We start from the raw sequence: 21,277 nt of genomic DNA, 5'->3' as shown, positions 1-21,277 counted from the left end.
AAAAAAAAGTAGGGCTGATATTTAAAATGGAAATAAAAGAAGTGATTTGTAAATCTCATAGACCCATATTTTATTCACAACACAGAGTTAGGACAGGTACAAGTTTATCATCTGTTCTTCTTTTAACAACATCTTGTAAATGACTGGAAACTTATTTTTAATTTCATGATGCACAAACTGTTTAATGCAGGAAAAGTCTGGAGTGTAGAGTCCGCGCCAGTACAGCATCTGGACTCTTCTACTTTGAAGCCGTACTCTTATAATAGATGTACTTGCAGCTAAGGAAGGCCTTACCGAAATAAAGAACCGACAAGCTTTGCCCCCTGAAGATGGCGGCGTTTCTCATGTTCACATATGGTTTTAACCTGCATTTGTGGACGGCACAGTGAGCTGTGTTACAGACAGCAGCCTCTGGAAGTGTTCTGAGCCCATGCAGTGATTTCCATGACAGAATCACAGCTGTTTTTAATTCAGCGTTGCCTTAAGACCCAAATCACAGGCAACCAATAATGTCACTTGCGTACAGAGATTTCTCCAAATTCCTGGAACCTTCAGATAACATTATGTACTGTAGATGATGAGAGTTTTTTAGTGTTGAGGAACAATTTGTAGATGCAGTGTTAATCCACTGGTGAACCTCTGCTCATCTTTAATTCTGAGAAATTTAGCTTCTTTAAGATGCTCTTTTTACACACAGCTATGTTATTTAATGACCTTAATTAGTTGCAAAGTTCCTCCACCCACTTCCTTTTAGCACTACTTCTTTTTTAACTTTTGTTGTCCTGTCTCAACATTTTTGAGACATTTAGCTGACATCAAATTCAAAATGAGGTAATATTTTTCAAGACATATTAAAATGTCTCAGTGTAAATAGTTCACATTTTTCTATGTCCTATTGGGGATAAAATATGGGCTTTTGAAATTTGGAAATCATAGCATTCTGTTTTTATTTACAGTTTACAAAACCTATTTTTGAAATAGGGTTATACTTATAAGCTTTAAAACCTGTGCTAGTGATTGATGAAGTCTACTGCTATATAAATGTCTGCACATTTGAACACCTTGCGAGAAATTTTTTAAACACATTTTCATCAAATGTCTTCCTCTTGTAGTATATGTTCTTGGCATTGATGCATAGGCACCGAGTGAGGAGATGTGATAACTTGTATAAAGCACCGGTGTTCTGCCAGTTAAATTCGCAACGACACCAGTTATAAAACTGCAAATCAAAAGCTCAAATCCCCCCTGAGACTTGGACTTTTATCCTGTTACCTCAAATTTACAGTGAACTGCAAAATGAATCTGAAAAGCCAAACAAAAAACCTAAAAGGTGTCTTTCAACAGAAACGCGATTGGCAACATACATGAAATTCTCAAGAAGCAGTTAAAAAATGCTTGTGTATTTTGTGCAGGGAAACCGTATTTCCAGCAATGTCCTGCAACATTATATTTAGCACATTAATGGTGTCATCTAGTTGAGTCGCAGTCCCACCTCCACAGTTCATGTATGCAACCAATTCTGGGAGTTTTTCATCAGATGCCAATTTTTCTCTGCAGACACTGGATAGCAGAGTGGATAGGATGGCAAGTGTCCTGTAAATTCTTGGAGAAGATGAAAGAAACTAAGTGGTCATAAATTCTCCTGGCTGAGTCCGCTGAAAGAGCCAGAATGGCTTTCCACACATGACTAACACACAGAGCTTGTAATGCAGGGGTAGAATCCACATAACAATAATTGTAGAAATGTATGGCGCTGAAATGGCAATGCTTTTACTCCGACAACTAATGACGTGCGATAATATTAATAAAGTTACTGGTAGACAAACGTCAGGTTACTCTCCTCTAATTTACAAAGCTGGGGGAAGTATAACACTGGTAAATTCAGAACATGAGTCTGAACAATTTCAAAGTGTGTATAATAATCAATAAATCAGGCAAATAAATAAATAATGACATCATGCTCATGTGAAGAATACAGATCTATTTAGAAATCTATAAATAGCCTACCTGATATTAACAAAATTGATGATTACTGTTTAATCAATCAAACAGAGAGCAGGGAGAATGTTTTTTATTAGTATTATCTTGGAACATGTATTCTTTGAAAAAAACAACTTCTACTATGTACTTTAGCATAATTATGTAACCCTAATGAATAATATTTTATTGAAAGTGAAACTGGATAAACGGGGGGCGTGGCTGGAGCCAGCTGCCACAGGGCAGGCGGGTGGGCGGGGGTCACCCTGGGCAGAGGGATAACAATGAAAGACAGACAAACATTCACACTCACATTCACACCTACAGGCACCACCACAGAACGCGATGTGAGGTGCTGCTGACTGCTAAATTCAGCAAATGGCCCAAAATTTGAGCTGTGCTGCCCACTGCGCTCTATCTATGCTCTCATTTTTTGATCTTTATACTTAGTCTATGTGCTCACTCCCTGTCAGCCTTTGTTACTACTGGTCACACAAATGTACATCACAACACGGTTGTTGCATTCATGAGTGCTCCCTGGACAGTGTGCTGCTCTTAGCTCAACATAGCACGAAACTGTTCATGCGTGGCAGAAGCCACTGGAAAAATGGGGTTTCAAAAAAGCAGAGGTGCCATTTATGAAGGGCCATTTATGTTTTTTACTGTGTCACTGTTTTGCGGTCCCTCTTCATGACCCTTTAAAGAAGAGCAGATGCTCTGCGGGAAGCTAAGCAGTGAAGCTAAGCTAAACCCTAATTTCTCTTGATTTGATCGATGCTGGTGGACCTGAAAATCCTTTGCAATAGATGCAGGTCAGATCTGACACAGAGCAGCTTCAACGCTCAAATGTTTTAAAATACTTTCATCTTTGACAGAATCCATTTAATGCAAATCAATTTAAAATTGAGATAGTGTTTATTTATTTATTTTTTACTGTTTGTTTAATGTCAAGAGGGAACACACGTGGCCTAAACAGTATGTAAAGTCAAATTTATTTATATAGCACATTTAAAACAAAAACTGTTGACCAAGGTGTTGAACATTTAAGATCATCAAGGGTTAAACTTAGCCATAGAGATGATAGCACTGACAGTAAAACCAATTTTGCTATCTTGGCAGATTATAGCCATTAGCATACAGCGGGATTACTGCGACGTTATTTCTATGAATAATCATACCTGCATATTTAACCTTTTATCTCTGAGCTCCTGATCAGTGAGCACAACCCTTTAGTTTGCATGGCACAAGTTAGCTTTCTTTCCAAAATGGAAACTCTGACACAGTACATAGAAGACATTGCTGTGCAAAACAAAGTCTATAACTTACTTTTGGGATCATGTCTGGAGGAAATGTCTTTTATTCTCAAAATACCCCTTGCCTATCTTCCCTGCCTTGGCTCTTTCTTACACAGGAGCTTCATGGCCTCCCTGCTCTGTCAGGAGACTGTCCATCAGAGCTTCCATAATGAAAAGTGAGCTCTCCCTCTCACCCTCTTTCTCTGCAGTCAGCTGCTGTCTCTTCCCGCTTCCCTTTTGTTTCTACAGTCCAGCAAACTTTACTCTTGCTTTGCAATGTCACGGTCAAAGTCAGCAATAAGGACAGCACAAGTGCATTTTATGGTGAGTGAATGAAAATTTAATGTGTTGGGTTTACCACATTATCTGGGTTGATTTAATGTTTTAATAGTGAGTAAATTGTATTAACATGTGTATTAACATGTGAGTGTAAGACTGAAACATGGATCCTTGTAAACAACGTATTACGTAAAATCCCCAAGTGGCCTTATTAGCCCAAATCTGAACTGTACGTGCAGAAAATCTAAAATATGCACAAAATATATACTTAATTTAAAATGACTGCAGTAGTGTCTCCCCAGCTCCTGACAAGACCAATCAAAGTATCTGAAAGTTTTCAACACCAGCTCTGCAGCACATCTAGACTTAATGCCTCTTCTTATTCACACATTTCCAAATTAATTGTCAGTGTAATGTCCCATGACTGGTGAGACTTTTAATGATGGAGTTAGCCTTTAAAACTGAATAGCACAAAGTCTTACAAAGGTTATTAGCAAGCGACATGACTTTAGCAGGACAAATCAGGACAGGATCAACAACAGCAAGTAGCTTCTTTTTTTTTCACCAATGGACTGATGGAATGACAAATGTCTGCAAATTCAGAGTCAACAGTGAAGAAGTGCTCGACATAGTGAGTAGATTCAGAAAAAAAAAATCACAGAGAAATGTGATCCTCATCTTTTTTGTTTGCTGACTAAATGCAAATGTAATTAATTAATGAACTATATACTGTAGTAATCGTTGTTATTGCTTTATCAGTGCTTGGGTCAATTTATTGTAAACTATTACCTTTAAACTACAATTAAAATATGTCTCTAAGAGACTAAAGGTGAGAATTTACAGGCATAACTTATTCATTCACAACCAGTAACTGAATCAGAATAATATACTATGGTATGCTATGATATTATAGCTTGATACTGGCCTAAAATAGATACATCAGTATCAGTCTGCGTATATGCTTTTCATCCCAGGGTGTAATATTATGCTCTTTTCTCATCAGTACTGTACCCGTATTTGCTGCAGCAAGATAAAAGTCCTCTTTAGAGTCTCTATCAAGGGGTTCGATGGGTGGTGATGTTATAAGTCATGTTTGTCAACAAGAAGTGCCACAAATTGGTGAAGACAAGATCTAAATGTAAGAAGTGTAGGTGGTAACCAATCAATAAAGCAAGCATTTGGTTGCTGATTAGAGAATTATAAAAAAAACCCCACACAAACGGAGGGCAGCAGACAAGAAGAGAGGCAAGACTGTGCGTATACATTCACACAGGACAGACTCGGCACACGTGAATGCAATGAGACTGGGGCCAATAATCACACAGGAGGGAATACAGAGACAAGCACAGACATTCAAGGAATTTGGATAAGATAAAGCGAAACATGTCCAGGGATAGGTAACAACACATGGAAATGTAAGAACTAAGGCCTTAGTTGCAGCAACCTGCAAGAGAAAAATGTATATTCTTCAGGTGGTCAGTAAGTTGTTGCTGGAGGTCTGTGATAACTGGTTGCAAGGCGTTATATGATGCTCCACCAAAAATGTCCTTGTGATTCCTTTGGATCTGCTTGATAAGTTACAGTGAAAGTGTAAAAAATTGCAAAACAAACCATAATGTTAAATGTTCTCCTGCAAAGTAAAAGTTGTGCCTTACCACCCCAACAAACACAATTCAAAAGGTACATCTTTAACTGTGACAGCAAATGTTTTCCATTTCTCGTAGCTTTTAATTGTGAGTAAATGGCCAGTGTTTGCAGACAAACCATGTTTTCATGCAAACTGCAGGCAAACACAGAAATGTTCTGGCAAGTAAAGCAATCAAAAGTAGACTTTTGGTATAGCACCCTCTTTGTGACCAGTTTCACCTGGCAACAACCAGCAGCCTCCAGCAATCACTCTACATCCAGTTAGGGAATCCAAATATTTTTCCTAGCTACCAGAGGTTGCCAAGGACTCGCCAACTGGCCTGTGGGCCTGTGTGACTGAGGTCTAAAATTAAACAGGAAGTAGAAACAAAGTATCACACAGACAAACCAGATGGAGACAAAGACAAGAGAAACATTGGACACATTTACAAAAATCTAACATCAGAAATACAAGAATGAAACAAAACTAATAAATCAAATAAATATGAATATCAAAAAAAAGCCCAAACTCCACAAAACTTTACAAGAGTCCAGGACATACAGGGAGTGCAGAATTATTAGGCAAGTTGTATTTTTGAGGAATAATGTTATTATTGAATAACAACCATGTTCTCAATGAACCCAAAAAACTCATTAATATCAAAGCTGAATGTTTTTGGAAGTAGTTTTTAGTTTGTTTTTAGTTTTAGCTATTTTAGGGGGATATCTGTGTGTGCATGTGACTATTACTGTGCATAATTATTAGGCAACTTAACAAAAAACAAATATATACCCATTCCAATTATTTATTTTTACCAGTGACACCAATATAACATCTCCACATTCACAAATATACATTTCTGACATTCAAAAACAAAACAAAAACAAATCAGCGACCAATATAGCCACCTTTCTTTGCAAGGACACTCAAAAGCCTGCCATCCATGGATTCTGTCAGTGTTTTGATCTGTTCACCATCAACATTGCGTGCAGCAGCAACCACAGCCTCCCAGACACTGTTCAGAGAGGTGTACTGTTTTCCCTCCTTGTAAATCTCACATTTGATGATGGACCACAGGTTCTCAATGGGGTTCAGATCAGGTGAACAAGGTGGCCATGTCATTAGTTTTTCTTCTTTTATACCCTTTCTTGCCAGCCACGCTGTGGAGTACTTGGACGCGTGTGATGGAGCATTGTCCTGCATGGAAATCATGTTTTTCTTGAAGGATGCAGACTTCTTCCTGTACCACTGCTTGAAGAAGGTGTCTTCCAGAAACTGGCAGTAGGACTGGGAGCTGAGCTTGACTCCATCCTCAACCCGAAAAGGCCCCACAAGCTCATCTTTGATGATACCAGCCCAAACCAGTACTCCACCTCCACCTTGCTGGCGTCTGAGTCGGACTGGAGCTCTCTGCCCTTTACCAATCCAGCCACGGGCCCATCAAGACTCACTCTCATTTCATCAGTCCATAAAACCTTAGAAAAACCAGTCTTGAGATATTTCTTGGCCCAGTCTGGACGTTTCAGCTTGTGTGTCTTGTTCAGTGGTGGTCGTCTTTCAGCCTTTCTTACCTTGGCCATGTCTCTGAGTATTGCACACCTTGTGCTTTTGGGCACTCCAGTGATGTTGCAGCTCGGAAATATGGCCAAACTGGTGGCAAGTGGCATCTTGGCAGCTGCACGCTTGACTTTTCTCAGTTCATGGGCAGTTATTTTGCGCCTTGGTTTTTCCACACGCTTCTTGCGACCCTGTTGACTATTTTGAATGAAACGCTTGATTGTTCGATGATCACGCTTCAGAAGCTTTGCAATTTTGAGACTGCTGCATCCCTCTGCAAGATATCTCACTATTGTTGACTTTTCTGAGCCTGTCAAGTCCTTCTTTTGACCCATTTTGCCAAAGGAATGGACGTTGCCTAATAATTATGCACACCTGATATAGGGTGTTGATGTCATTAGACCACACCCCTTCTCATTACAGAGATGCACATCACCTAATGCTTAATTGGTAGTAGGCTTTCGAGCCTGTACAGCTTGGAGTAAGACAACATGCATGAAGAGGATGATGTGGACAAAATACTCATTTGCCTAATAATTCTGCACTCCCTGTATGGTAAGGAGGTTGTAATTTGTGCTGTTTTGGGACCTCTGTGCTTGTTGATTTTCTTGGTTTTCACCTAATTTTATTGATTTATTTCTTCATCTAATTTTCCATTACTGGTTTGGTTTAGGCACTAAAAACAGGTTAGGTTTAAGAGAAATGCATAACATCTTCCATATAATTCCATGAGGACAGCCACAGAAATAAATTATACCACCTATGAAATACTAGACGCACACAAACATATATAGCTTCTGTGTACAGCTTCCAGTGCATGCACATAGAAAGAGCACATTACTTGTCTTACCTTTCCTGATGCAGAAGCTCCTTGATCCACAGAAAAGCTGCAGAGAAACAAACAAAGAGAAGAAACAAATCATTGAGTCTTAGTGACCATGCAAAAATTAAACAAATGCACTTGTCCTTCCTTGCAGAAATATTTATTCTTTAACTGACAAATATGAGGCATTAATAATCAGCCAATTAATGCAGCACTTCCACCACATATTTCTAAAGTATGCCTATGTATTATCTATAGATACACTAACAAACACTACATTAACACACATTAGTAGATGTTGCAGGCACACTGCAGCAAATGTGTACACACCCTTCTCCAATGAGTGTAAAGCTTATGTGTCTCGTGTGACACAAAGTATTGCCATGCTTTCAAATGTTTGGCCAGATCCTATAGATGTCCTAAATATGTCCTCACAGTTCTGACTTCTGACGGTGACACATTAACCTAAACATCAGACTACTTCTGCAGGAATAAAAACAAACTGTGCAAAGCAAGCTATGATGAGTGACATGGCCAAATATCAAAGAATGGTTAATGTAGTGACAGACAAATGTGTATTAGCCGCTTTTTTATTTCCTTTATGACGCAAACTTGATCCAATTTTCCAGACTGAAAATACCTTTTGACAGTATTGACTGATAGGAATAAATAGATGTGAAAGCAAAGTTAAAGTGGCAAGCAATACCGATGTTCAAGTACGATGAGTGCACACACAAGAGATCCTCATAATGGGCTCTTCTGCATTAAAGGAGCAAACTTTGAGCCTGTCTAAACAGTTAATAACAACTCAGTTTCTCCAGCTCAAGTACTTTCCTCTCTCAAATACAAATATATTTGGAGCTTTGAATTGAAAGGGGGATTTGATATCTTGAAAGGCCACTTTTTTTTTAATATCGTTTTGAAAATATCTTTCAGTTATCACAGGCTGATAAATGCACACTACTGGAGATTTGAAGTCTTTGTCATGGCTTAGAGATGTGGCAGAAACAGCTGTGCAGTAAGACATTTCACTAGGAAATGTAAAGACGTGCTTGTCTTCAGGCCTAGCTTTCCAGTAAATATAAAGCACACACTAAAATTCATTTTGGGGGGGGGGGGGAGAAAAACACCCACACTCTCTCTTCAAGGACATGAAAAGAGGGATTTTCAAACATGTGTCATTTTCTCAGCACCACGTCTCTACTAGAGTGAAGTGACTCGAGTCTTTACATTCTGAAGTGCCGGCAATGTAAAAGGCTCTAAATCCACAAGTAAACGTGACAACTCAGCACTGCCTTCAGGAGCAGGAATAAAAAACAGAATATAAAATTAAACTGGAAACACTGCAGTGCAACCGCTCAGTGACACACAGACACACAGTGTGTAGAGCTTGTTTAGGGATTTCAATTCAATAAGACCAGTGGACTTCTGAGACCAGTTTAGCCATTTATTCTTTCTTCTTTAAGTTTTTTTCCCTGTGTTTTCTCTTTGGCTGCTCTCTTTGTAATGCCAGATATGTGTCATGTGCAGTGGTTCTTAAACTTTTCCTCCATGTACCACTTCAGAAGTTGAAAAAAGTTAGCGCCCAACACGCTACAATTTTTGGCAATCAGTAAAAATAATCATGGATCCAAGCTAAATGTAAAGTGAAACATATTTCAGCACTGTTGTATCAGATCCCTGGTTTGATAAGATCCTCATGGAGTTGCATCAGGAATGGGATTCTCGTGTGCAAATCTGCCAAATTAAACATGTGGGGCTTCCTGCTGGGGTGATGACAATAGAAGAAGCTTCTACTATATTATCAGCAAGAAGGGGGAAAAACAATCAGTCTCATTTTATCTATAAAAATTATGGTGATGAAAGGGAAACCTCATCAGGGAAGCATATAAGCTAAAATGATCACTATCAACTATTAATTTAATTATAAATGTAAATGATGCATGGAATGATCAACATTTACTGGATTCCTGTTTATTATCCCTGCTTGAGCATAATCCATATTCATAAAAATGTAAGAAAAGTGAAACTGAATTAAAAACCTTGATGGAAATTCACCTATGGAATTTATGGAAATACATGCAACCAATATGCTGAAGAGATGAGTGAAGAGAGGGAAAACATCTTTAGTATTTGAGTTTTTAGTATTTTTCCCTGCCTCGTGGTGCATGTTCCACCTTCTTCTTTTGATGTTATTAAGACACTGTGTGAAAATTATGTAAATGCACTCATTGCATTTATGTAGATTTATTAAAATGAGAAAAGTCTGTTTAAGTCAAACCAAAACGACATGTAGTTTCAGCTATGTCTTAATGGTTTCACAGAGAGATATCGTACAGGAACCAGTGAACACAAAGTATAAACATCTACCTCACAGCTGAGCTGCAAGAACCCACATAATAACCATGCAGAGACGTCTCAGATGGGAGGAATGAGCAGATATTCATTGTGAATGTAAACAGATTTTTGTTTAGCCCTTGGTGAATCAGAGCACTTTCAAGTTCTGGGTTGTTGGGTCGATGTGTTGTGTGCTACGGAGTTGATGAGAAAAATCAGTCTGGCATTTACATCAGATTTTAATTTGGTTGTTGGGGAGCACATTAATTCCAGGTTGTGAGCTGCAGATGAGTTGTTCAGGTGTGGCATTTAGAGAGGAGCTCCACACTGGAGGGGGTGGGAGTCCCGCCAGAAGTCAGACGTCTGAATACATTAAATGCTTAAAGACGCTAAAATTCATCAGAGACCAACAGGATGTTTTCTCTGCACTTCATCATGTTCTCTTTCTTTTCTGAGCTGTAGGTGTCTCAGGTTTCAAGTTGTTCCTTGTGTCTGTTTTCATCACTGAATGTAGAATAGTTTGAATATTTACTATTGTTATTATTAATAGTAGTAGCAAGAAATGAGAAACTCAGTGCGTCATTTAGCTCAAGTTCTTTTGATTTACTACTACTATTAATAGTAGTAGCAGTATTTTTTTTGTTAAAAGTTTCTGTTGTGTTGATAATTATAGATTTTCAGTTTCTCTTTGGTACCTGCACTAAGGTAGATTTAGTGAATCCCAGGCCAATCAATCTAATGACACTGTGTTTTTCCACAGGCCAGTGTTAACACTAAAACCCTAAAACATAACAATTATCAGTTCATTATTTATGATCACGTTTTTCATTAAATCAAATCTTCTATAGCAGATTCCCTGGTGATATCTAGTGTATAATGCTTACACTAAAATGCTAAATGCTAAACCTTCTGTGACATGTGCATCAAAGGTACTTCATGTAAACCTCTGAAGCTAATAAAAAAATATTAATGTGGCTGAGTAATATTCAGTGTTTTGCATGCAGTGTTGAGAACAAGTAATAAACCCTCATTTAGTCATTTAAAAACACATTATGAAACACGGAGCATCACAGCAGCAACCACTAAGCCATTGATCCGTGAACTGCTACTACTCTCCTTTAGCACTGACTCACAGCACGAAATACACTTCAGCTGAATGACTGCTCACCGCGGAAAGTAAGTCTACTCCGAGGAGAAGATATTGTAAGAGGATTGATATCACTCTCATGTCTGAATGTTTAATAGCGGATATAAATATGGGACAGATAACTCAAGCAAAAAGACTGTCAATACAGTGAGCCTCATCATCAGGCAGCCCCGGATGGACTCCAGGCTGTGTTGGCTTTCATGCTCTGGTTTTTGCACAAATCAAACAAATGACACACAAACTGGTATGTTGTGTCATACTGTTTGTATGACACACAAACACAGTTGATGTTTGGACTGGTTTCTTTAAATCAAAACAAGGTGGTCACTTATATGTTGATTAATTTATATTTGGTCTGTTTAGAGACCTCGCCACCCTTCATACATAGAAAGTCAGGAAGATCAGCACAGGAAGGGAAGGGAGCAGGAGATTGATGAATTGGTGCAGTGTCTGCAGTGATGCAGACAGTGTACCAGCCTGCTGTGGTGAAGAGGAAGCTGAGATTGAAAGAGGAGCTGTCGATTAACCGGTCAGTCTACGTTCCCACTGTCGTGTATGATCATGAGCTGTGAATAGTGACTGAAAGAATGAGATTCCAGATACAAGGTGCTTCAAAGGGTAGCCTGGCTCTTCCTTAGACATACGTTAAGGTCATTTTGGTGGGTGCTACTCCTCCACTTTGCAGGAGGGAGCCCTTTGAGGTGGTTCGTGCATTTAACTGCTAGGCCTCCTGAATGCCCCTTATATGAGGTGTTGGGACATAACCAACTGGAAGGAAACCCCAAGGCACACCCAAGAAAGGCTGAAAGGACTACAGTGTGTTTTTTGGCTGGTTTGGGAACACCCCAGTGTCTTCAAAAGATATGAAGGAGGTGGCTGGAGAAAGAGGCCTGGGAATCTCTGCTTAGACTATGGCCCCTGCAACCCAGATTAGCAGCAGAAAATGGATGAATCGATGAGATTTGCCATATCAGTGCAAAAATGGGTATCAGCCAGGGTATTAGCTAAGCAGCTTCTTCTGTTGAGATTGGCTTTTATCAACTGATACATGGGAACTGCAGGCTATGCTTAACTCTGTGCCTGGCTTAAAGTAATGGCTCAGTTTAACTTTGTCATAACAAGAGTGAAATCTAGAAAAGAATCTCAGAAACATGCTGGCATCCAGGACTACTATGAGGAGTCATTTTTGGCCAGAATATGTTCTTTAATATGTATACTAAACAAACAGCTCGGACCAACAAAACTACAGTGGCTTGCAAAAGTATTCGGCCCCTTTGAACTTTTCCACATTTTGTCACATTACAGCCACAAACATGAATCAATTTTATTGGAATTCCACGTGAAAGACCAACACAAAGTGGTGTACACGTGAGAAGTGGAACAAAAATCATACATGATTCCAAACATGTTTTACAAATAAATAATTGCAAAGTAGGGTGTGCGTAATTATTCAGCCCCCTTTGGTCTGAGTGCAGTCAGTTGCCCATAGACATTGCCTGATGAGTGCTAATGACTAAATAGAGTGCACCTGTGTGTAATCTAGTGTCAGTACAAATACAGCTGCTCTGTGACGGCCTCAGAGGTTGTCTAATGCTGGGCTTACACTGTGTGATTTTTGGCCCATTTTGAGACGATTTTTGAGTTGTGCGACCGTTTTGGCGATCGGCCCGATTTTGGCCTTCATCGTGCATCGAGAAGCGATTAACATCTCACGACCAGCTCCCGATCATCAATCGCTTGGTCGTGAGGCTGTCACCGCAGCTTCTCACACTGCGCACCTGCAAACACAAATGTCAGCGAAAAAGACGACGCAGCACGGCAGTGCAGCGTGTGATCTGGACACAAGCGATGGAGGCACAACTTGTAGAACTTTGGAAAGCTCATCCGAGCCTTTTCGATGTGGCCTCACAAAATTATCACGACCACAACAACCGTGAAAATAGTTGGATTTACACTGCTGCTCAATCACAGCTGCCTGATCAATGTTTTTCATTAGCAATTTAGCAAAATTGATGATGGTGGTGTGTCTCTGTGAGTGAAAGACAGAGAGGGAGAGCGACAGAATTTCTGTTATAACCTTCATTTTATGGAGGCACAGTGTGAGCACTCGGGTCGCATCAGAGCATCGGGCCGTATACTGTGAGACCTGCATCGTGACCTACGAACTTCTAACCCCTGCGAGTCAATTGTACAGTTTGAGCAGGAGCTGAATCGCGCGACTGAAAAAAATCGCACAGTGTATGCCCAGCATAAGAGAATATTGGGAGCAACAACACCATGAAGTCCAAAGAACACACCAGACAGGTCAGGGATAAAGTTATTGAGAAATTTAAAGCAGGCTTAGGCTACAAAAAGATTTCCCAAGCCTTGAACATCCCACGGAGCACTGTTCAAGCCATCATTCAGAAATGGAAGGAGTATGGCACAACTGTAAACCTACCAAGACAAGGCCGTCCACCTAAACTCACAGGCCGAACAAGGAGAGCGCTGATCAGAAATGCAGCCAAGAGGCTCATGGTGACTCTGGACGAGCTGCAGAGATCTACAGCTCAGGTGGGGGAATCTGTCCATAGGACAACTATTAGTCGTGCACTGCACAAAGTTGGCCTTTATGGAAGAGTGGCAAGAAGAAAGCCATTGTTAACAGAAAACCATGAGAAGTCTCGTTTGCAGTTTGCAACAAGCCATGTGGGGGACACAGCAAACATGTGGAAGAAGGTGCTCTGGTCAGATGAGACCAAAATGGAACTTTTTGGCTAAAATGCAAAACGCTATGTGTGGCAGAAAACTAACACTGCACATCACTCTGAACACACCATCCCCACTGTCAAATATGGTGGTGGCAGCATCATGCTCTGGGGGTGCTTCTCTTCAGCAGGGACAGGGAAGCTGGTCAGAGTTTATGGGAAGATGGATGGAGCCAATTACAGGGCAATCTTGGAAGAAAACCTCTTGGAGTCTGCAAAAGATTTGAGACTGGGGCGGAGGTTCAGCTTCCAGCAGGACAACGACCCTAAACATAAAGTGAGGGCAACAATGGAACGGTTTAAACCAAAACATATCCATGTGTTCGAATGGCCCAGTCAAAGTCCAGATCTAAATCCAATCGAGAATCTGTGGCAAGATCTGAAAACTGCTGTTCACAAATGCTGTCCACATAATCTGACTGAGCTGGAGCTGTTTTGCAAAGAAGAATGGGCAAGGATTTCAGTCTCTAGATGTGCTAAGTAGAGATGGACCGATCCGATATTACGTATCGGTCCGATAATGACCTAAATTACTGGATCGGATATTGGAGAGAAGTAAAAAATGTAATTCGATCCATTCAATATCACAAAAGCACCTCACAAAACTTGCGACATGGTGTAACCCAGCTCATAACCGTAGCACGTTGGAGCAGTATGCGTCATGTGATAGAGCGGCTGTGGCGTGCGAGACCTGTCGGCGGTCTGGTTGAGCATTTGGAGCTCGCTACCAAACCGGCATTTAATCTCCGACAAAGTTATCCCAGAGAGAAGTAAAGCAAGTGTGTAAATTCACCTCTGAATGTCTGTAAAGCATTCCCAGCGAATGCTGGGAGCGACTGCCTCTTCCCCTCCCTCTCCTGTTGCTACTTCAGTCATGAAACTGATCAATGATCAGCTGATCGGCTTTTCTGTCGCGAGTCCGTCTCTTGTTAGTTTATCGCCCACTTCACGCCAGAAAGAGGAAATCAGCGGATAAACAACAGCAACACGTTTAAGCTTGATAAGCTGTTGTTAGAATTTGTATAAATATTACTTTCTACACCAGGATCCTTTTCTATGTAGCAGAGAGCTGGTAACTGTGCAGGGGCGGATCTAGCATGGTTTAGCCAGGGGGGCAGGTAGGGCATTAACAGGGAAAGGGGGCACAAAGAAAGACTTTTCTTTCTTATTGTCATGTCTAGCTTTTAATAAGTAATTATCTGAATCTTACAACCAATGTTTTCATCTGATGTAAAATGTATAGAAGTCCATTACTGTATATAGTAACTGTTAAGTCTAATATACCCTAGTAAGCTATATTACTAGAAGAAAGATGTTGAATCTATTTAATTATTGTAGAAAAATTATTGATTTCTGTGCATTTTCTTTTACATGTGTATTAAATTAAAGTTGATTACGTCAATTAAGCATTATGAGGCAGAGGGTGGGGGGTGGTTCCCTATTTTTTGGGGGTTTTTTGTTCGGAGTTGGCGACCCTATTAGTTAGGTTGCTTAATATTTCCACTAAGCACTCTTAAAATACCAGAATACGGAGGATTGAGTAGGTTTAAGTTTATTGGATTGATCAGTATTGCTGATCTATGAAATATTTTGGGTGCAGTGTATTTTTTACATACAGATTTAACAGAATAGCTTTAGTTTTGTTTTGTTTTTTAGACTTGAGTATGAACTTATACAAAATGCAGCAAGATATTTAAAAAAAAACATTTTATTGATTATAAAATACGCTACATCGGATTTATATCAGTATCGGCAGATATCCAAATTTATGATATCAGTATGGGACATAAAAAAGTGGTATTGTGCCATCTCTAGTGCAAAGCTGGTAGAGACATACCCTAAAACACTGGCAGCTGTAATTGCAGCAAAAAGTGGTTCTACAAAGTATTGACTCAGGGGGCTGAATAATTACGCACACCCCACTTTACAGTTATTTATTTGTAAAAAAGGTTTGGAATCATGTATGATTTTCGTTCTACTTCTCACGTGTACACCACTTTGTGTTGGTCTTTCACGTGGAATTTCAATAAAATTGATTCATGTTTGGGGCTGTAATGTGACAAAATGTGGAAAAGTTCAATACTTTTGCAAGCCACTGTAGATACAGTGATGCTGAAAAACTAGGCCATGTCTTCGGCATGAGGCTGGACTACTATTATTCCCTTTTTGTTACTTTTCTAAAAGCTCAATGAAAATCCTTCAGTTCAGGATTCAAAGAGTAAACACTTGGCAACGGTGTGAAGGAAAAACTTTCTTTTAACAGGAAGAAACCTCAACCTCAAGAAACCTGACAGATCCACACTAATGGAGGAGCAACCATCTGCTGCGACTGGTTGAGGGTGAGGGAAGGGACATAGAACAAAAGATGCATCATAAAGGAGAGTCTGACTTTAATAATAACTACTAATTAAATGCAAACTGGTGTATAACACATAGAGAGGGAAAAGAGGTGAGTGAAGAAGACACACTTGGTTGCATCATTGGAAGCCTGCAGCAGCCTAGGCCCATTGCAGCGTAACTACAGGAGGTTTCTGGGTCACCGGATCCAGTCTTAACTGTAAGCTTTATCAAAAAGGAAAGTTTTAAGCCTAATCTGGTTGGGGCTGGTTCTGTTTTTCCCTTTTGTTTTCCCCTGTGCTTCAAGAAAACCTTGTTTTCCTGTGATATTTCAGTCATCTGGCTCTCTCTGGACCCACAAAACCATATTTGGCTTCAGAGAAGAACTACACTTTGCAAAACTTAAGCTTCCTGCATTAACCCACCTGGCTTCCTAGCTCACCTGCCTGCCTACTCTCTATCGCCATCTCGTCTCCCCATTTGTTCCTTTTGTTTCATTTAGTTACAGCCACTTCTTTATTTCTAACGCTGGTTTTCACCCTCTTTCAGATCTTCCCACTAAATCTGTACCAGTAGCGATTCATTATTTTAAGTTTTTGTTTAACTCTACATAAAATCCTTTCACTGTTTTCATTTTTTGTGAGTCTGCTCATTGGGTCCTTTTGGCTTGTTGTGATGATATTATGCCAACAGATTTTCTTAAAGTACAATGCCTAGTAGAGCCTTGATCCTCTTCCGTGGAATGACTTCCCAATTTGGATTCCAGAAACGATTCGGTCAAAAAGGACACAACTAGGCAAAAAGTCAGCTTATAGGGAGGATAGCTTTAAGGGGAAAAGGACTAAAATTGCTTGTTTTTGACAGTATGCGAACTGAAGGGCTGCAAATCCCAAGATGATTGAGGATTTTTTTTTAGCTGACTCATGTAAATCTACTTTACTATATTGCAAGAATAAAAATAGCTGGAATCTGGAAATGAGTATAAAAGGGCTGTTTAATATTTCATGCAGTATCAGAAAGTCATCTTTTTCAAAACCATCATATAATTTTGGGACTGTCAGGACTTACCTTGCCACGCTGCTATTGGCAGAGCTCTCTGCAATCTGTGAGCTGGCGATCCACTTGGTCTCACCCACCACCGTCCTGGTGTGCGGCAGGCGGCCTACGTCTTTCACTGTCATCATCAGATGGCGTGATGACTTCAGGACTCTGACGGCCTCATCGTGCGGGATGCTCAGGAAACTGCGGCCATTCACCTCCAAGATCTGGTCACCAACCTGAGTGGGGGGAGGGGAAGAGACAGGAGTGGCGGAGGGGACTGAGCAAGGCGTTGAGGGTGGAGCAGGCAGAGACTGTCACATGCACAGGTTGACAGGTCAAAGGTCAAAGAAAGGTAACAGTGGATGGAGGTGTTGGAGGTGTATATGAAGTATAAGGTGTGTAATGGATGAGAATTAGAAAATTAGGTTACAGGTTTCTTGTTAAAAGTTTGGGCTCTTTCAGATTGGGCGGTGAACAGAAATAATTACACAAAGATTAAAGAACTCCCTGCTCACTGACAGGTTGAGGACCAGAACTGTTCAATATGTAATTGAAAAAGTTTTCATATGTAATTTCACTTTCTATCAAAGAGCTGAGCCTGGAGGCAGCGGCAGAAGGAGAATAATGATGTCCATACTAAACACCACCTTGGATCGTACCTTCTGTCTCCTGTAATGAGCTGATATATTGTAGCTTTAACCCTCCAAGGTGTGTTTTATTTCAGTGCTGGGTAAAGATGAACCTCCAGGACTGCCTCAAACAGCATCTCTTTATTTCTACAGTTATAGCATTTACATTTTTACATATGTATGTACAGATGAAAACTTGCTCCCAAGGTTGGGCTACTGAATATGGGCAATGAGTACTATCTTAAAAATATACAGTTTGAATACCACTACATGAATGTAAAAAAGTGGTCTATTTCAACCTGTTATATTATTCTTGAGCAACAGATTAAAAGTAAGGTTGGCGATTTGAAAAAGACATCTTGCCTTGGTGTCAATTTTTCTGTGTTTCTGTTTTAGTTTTTCAAATTTAGTGTAGTTGCTGTATAGTACCACAAGACAGTTCCTCTATCCTTTTTGCAGTGATTTACTAGACTGGAGGACAAGCATGATTAGATGTATTGCAATGAAGACCTGGAAACATGGTTGTTGCGAAGTACTGCAAAACAACGGATCAATGGGGAAGTCTCAGTTCCCGTGTCTAACAAACTGCTGAGCTAGTCATGTTGTAGCTTATGTTAGGTCTCAGTCAAACAGGCCTACAGACTGGTATGCAACCCTCTGACAACCTCTGATCCTTACGGTGTGTTCACACCGAACGCAATGGACGTGAATAGAGCGTCAGGTTTACATGTAAAGTCAATGGAAAAGCGCGATGACACGCGATTGCGGGTCCCGTGAAAATTTGGAAGCAGATTTGCGTCGCGAAAACGCCAAAACGTGTGAAACGTGCGTCAGTGTAGCGCATCTGGCGCGTTTGACTCGCGAATAAAACCACGCGCGTGAGTTTTTGTGTTGCATTTTGTCCATACGCGCGTTTCGTGTCTACCGCTCGAGTTGGAAAAATCTGAACTCCAGCGTCAAATCACGCCACGACAACCAATCAGGAGCCTGGTGACGTGGCTGTGACCTAGGTCAAAGGGGCAGATCCAGCCAAAGCCCTTCATACTTCAAAGGAGGGAAGGCTAATCAATGCCGTAGCAAACAACCCGGAGCTGTACGACACCAGCTGCTTTCTGTACCGAGACAGGAATAAAAAGGACCGAGCTTGGAGGAAGATACGTGAAGAGATCGGACAACCTGGTAAGTTCATTCATTTCTCTTTTGAAAGTTTTCGCTGACCCGGGGAAGCCGCACAAAAGCTAGCAAGCCACCGCTATTTTCCCACTGACGTACAAATACCGTTCTGCTTTTATGCATGTTGTCATTTAGGAATATATTTTATTGTTTATTAATAAACAGCACACAGTGGTCCTGCTCATCCATCACTGCTTCGCATTTTCGCTGATTTTTTTTTATTGCACCGTACAGCATTGCATTCTGCAGCCTGATTGACAAATCTGCTCCGTGCTGTGTCTCCTGCGCTTGCCAGATTTATCACGTTTGGTTTTGATAACCATCACGTCCAATAGAAAAAACAGCACAAAAACACCCATAACTATGAGCCTCATTCGGAAATAGACACCTGCACCCCGAGGGAAAAAGGCGCACGAAAGTGGCAGGCAGATGAAGACAAACCACGGCATAATAATACTTTTACGTTTTGCAATCTACAAAGGTTTGCACTTTGAGAATCAATTGTGAGAACTGTGACCAATGTTCATGTGTGTGGGGGAAAAAAAGTGTATAAAGTGCGTGGTGAGGGGCTAGTTATTCTGAGAACCCCTGCTGCAATAAATGAGGGACCACTGTCTACTCTACGATTATTATATTCAACCTGTTAACATGTAATACTGTATTGATAGAACCAACTGATTCTGCAGCAGAGCATCCCCTGTTGCTTCTCCTGGCTCCCCAGTCCCTGAGCTCCTGCTGCTGCACCACAGGTATGCAACTGTAGCATCAGATGTACAGCAAGCACTGATAGCTTTTTACTCGGTGGGATTGCCTTGTGATCACCTTTACTAAATGTCTACAACCAATCTGATTATATCCTGTTTGTTTTTTTTCGATGTTGAAATTAAAATCTAGTCGCAGTCTTCTCATTTCTTTGTATTTTGTGCTGTTTTACAGGCCCACAGAGGAGGACGGCTCCGAGGCAGATGAGGGACGGGTCCCAGGACGGTCCATCGGTGGTGGAGCTGGCCATCCTGGTGTCCCTGAAGAGGCCACACCAGTCTCCAATGGAGCATTTCCTGCTCAGCCTTGTTCCTGCTCTGGAGAGCAGCTGGTCCTTTTTATTCCTGTCTCTCTGTAAATACTTATATTTTATATATTCATGTTTAATGTTTTTCTGTTTGAGAATTTTAATATTATTTCAAATAAATTTTTATAATGACTAATGTCTCAGTTCTATTACACAGCAAATGTTGGCACACGACTTGACACATGTAGAATTTATCACTACAAAGGTTAACTTAGTGGTCCTAATGCTACAGTTTCATATCAGCAAACACCGAGCGCATACATTGATAGGACACCACAGCCATGCTATCATTGCAAACACTGATAACAGCATAAATCGAATTAAATCAGGACTTGATGAGACCTGAGTATCACTAGAAATATTATAAACAGTCGTTTCGGTACCACAGTTTGCTATCAGTAAACACCGAGAGCATTCACTGTTAGCATAGCACATCCATGTTAGCAGTGTATAAATGGATGGTTTAGCATATATTAGCACAGGTATCAATAAAGGACTACCGTATTAAATACTTTTACTAACCTCAGGCAGACGGACAGGCGCTCTGCAGGTGGGATTGAGCGCCTATAATTGGTGTCTAGGCGGGCGATTCTTGGACACGCGTTGAGGCGCGAATGTGCACGCGTCAAATTAGGGGCGTTTGGGGCGTTTTTGTTTGTGTCCATCGCGTTCGGTGTGAACACACCGTTAGTCAAAAATGTATATTCCTAAGCAGTTGCTGCTGGCAGAAGCTGGGTGAAATTGTCTGCAAAGAGGGTGCTGGCACCAACAACTGCCTTGTGATTGCTTTTCTTGTTAGCAGTTTGCCTTGATTGCTCACAGTGTGCACTGAAGACACTGACTTTACTCACTGGAATGTGCAAGGTTCAACAGTTCAACAGTTGTTGTTTTACAACTGCTTAGATACAGTCAGCAACCACCAGTTCCTTTCATATCAAAAATCCTTGAAAGAGTAGTTGTCAAACAGCTAACAGATCATCTGCAGAGGAATGGCTTTTTTGAAGGGTTTCAGTCAGGTTTCAGAGCTCATCACAGCACAGAAACAGCTTTAGTGAAGGTTACAAATGATCTTCTTATGGCCTTTGACAGTGGACTCATGTCTGTGCTTGTCTTGCTAGACCTCAGTGCAGCGTTTGATACTATTGACCATAATATCCTATTAGAGCGATTAGAACATGCTGTAGGTATTACAGGTACTGTGCTGCAGTGGTTTGTATCATATCTATCTAATAGACTCCA

The 21,277-nt window shown here is 40.6% G+C and overlaps 1 protein-coding gene across 1 annotated transcript in view; it reads right to left on the bottom strand.

Moving 5' to 3' along the window:
• Window positions 1-21,277, bottom strand: part of whrna (whirlin a) — a 212,872-nt gene that overhangs the window by 43,006 nt on the left and 148,589 nt on the right. Inside the window, exons 4-5 of the mRNA XM_005725582.1 lie at window positions 17,195-17,403; window positions 7,586-7,622 (exon numbers count right to left, since the gene is read on the bottom strand). Coding sequence (XP_005725639.1) covers window positions 7,586-7,622; window positions 17,195-17,403 — 246 coding nt within the window. The remainder of the gene's footprint in view (window positions 1-7,585; window positions 7,623-17,194; window positions 17,404-21,277) is intronic.

This window comes from Pundamilia nyererei, unplaced genomic scaffold (assembly GCF_000239375.1).
Source record: "Pundamilia nyererei isolate P.nyererei 1_Seehausen unplaced genomic scaffold, PunNye1.0 scaffold00016, whole genome shotgun sequence".
Classification (NCBI taxonomy): Eukaryota; Metazoa; Chordata; class Actinopteri; order Cichliformes; family Cichlidae; genus Pundamilia; species Pundamilia nyererei.
This window is presented reverse-complemented; position numbering and strand designations above follow the sequence as displayed.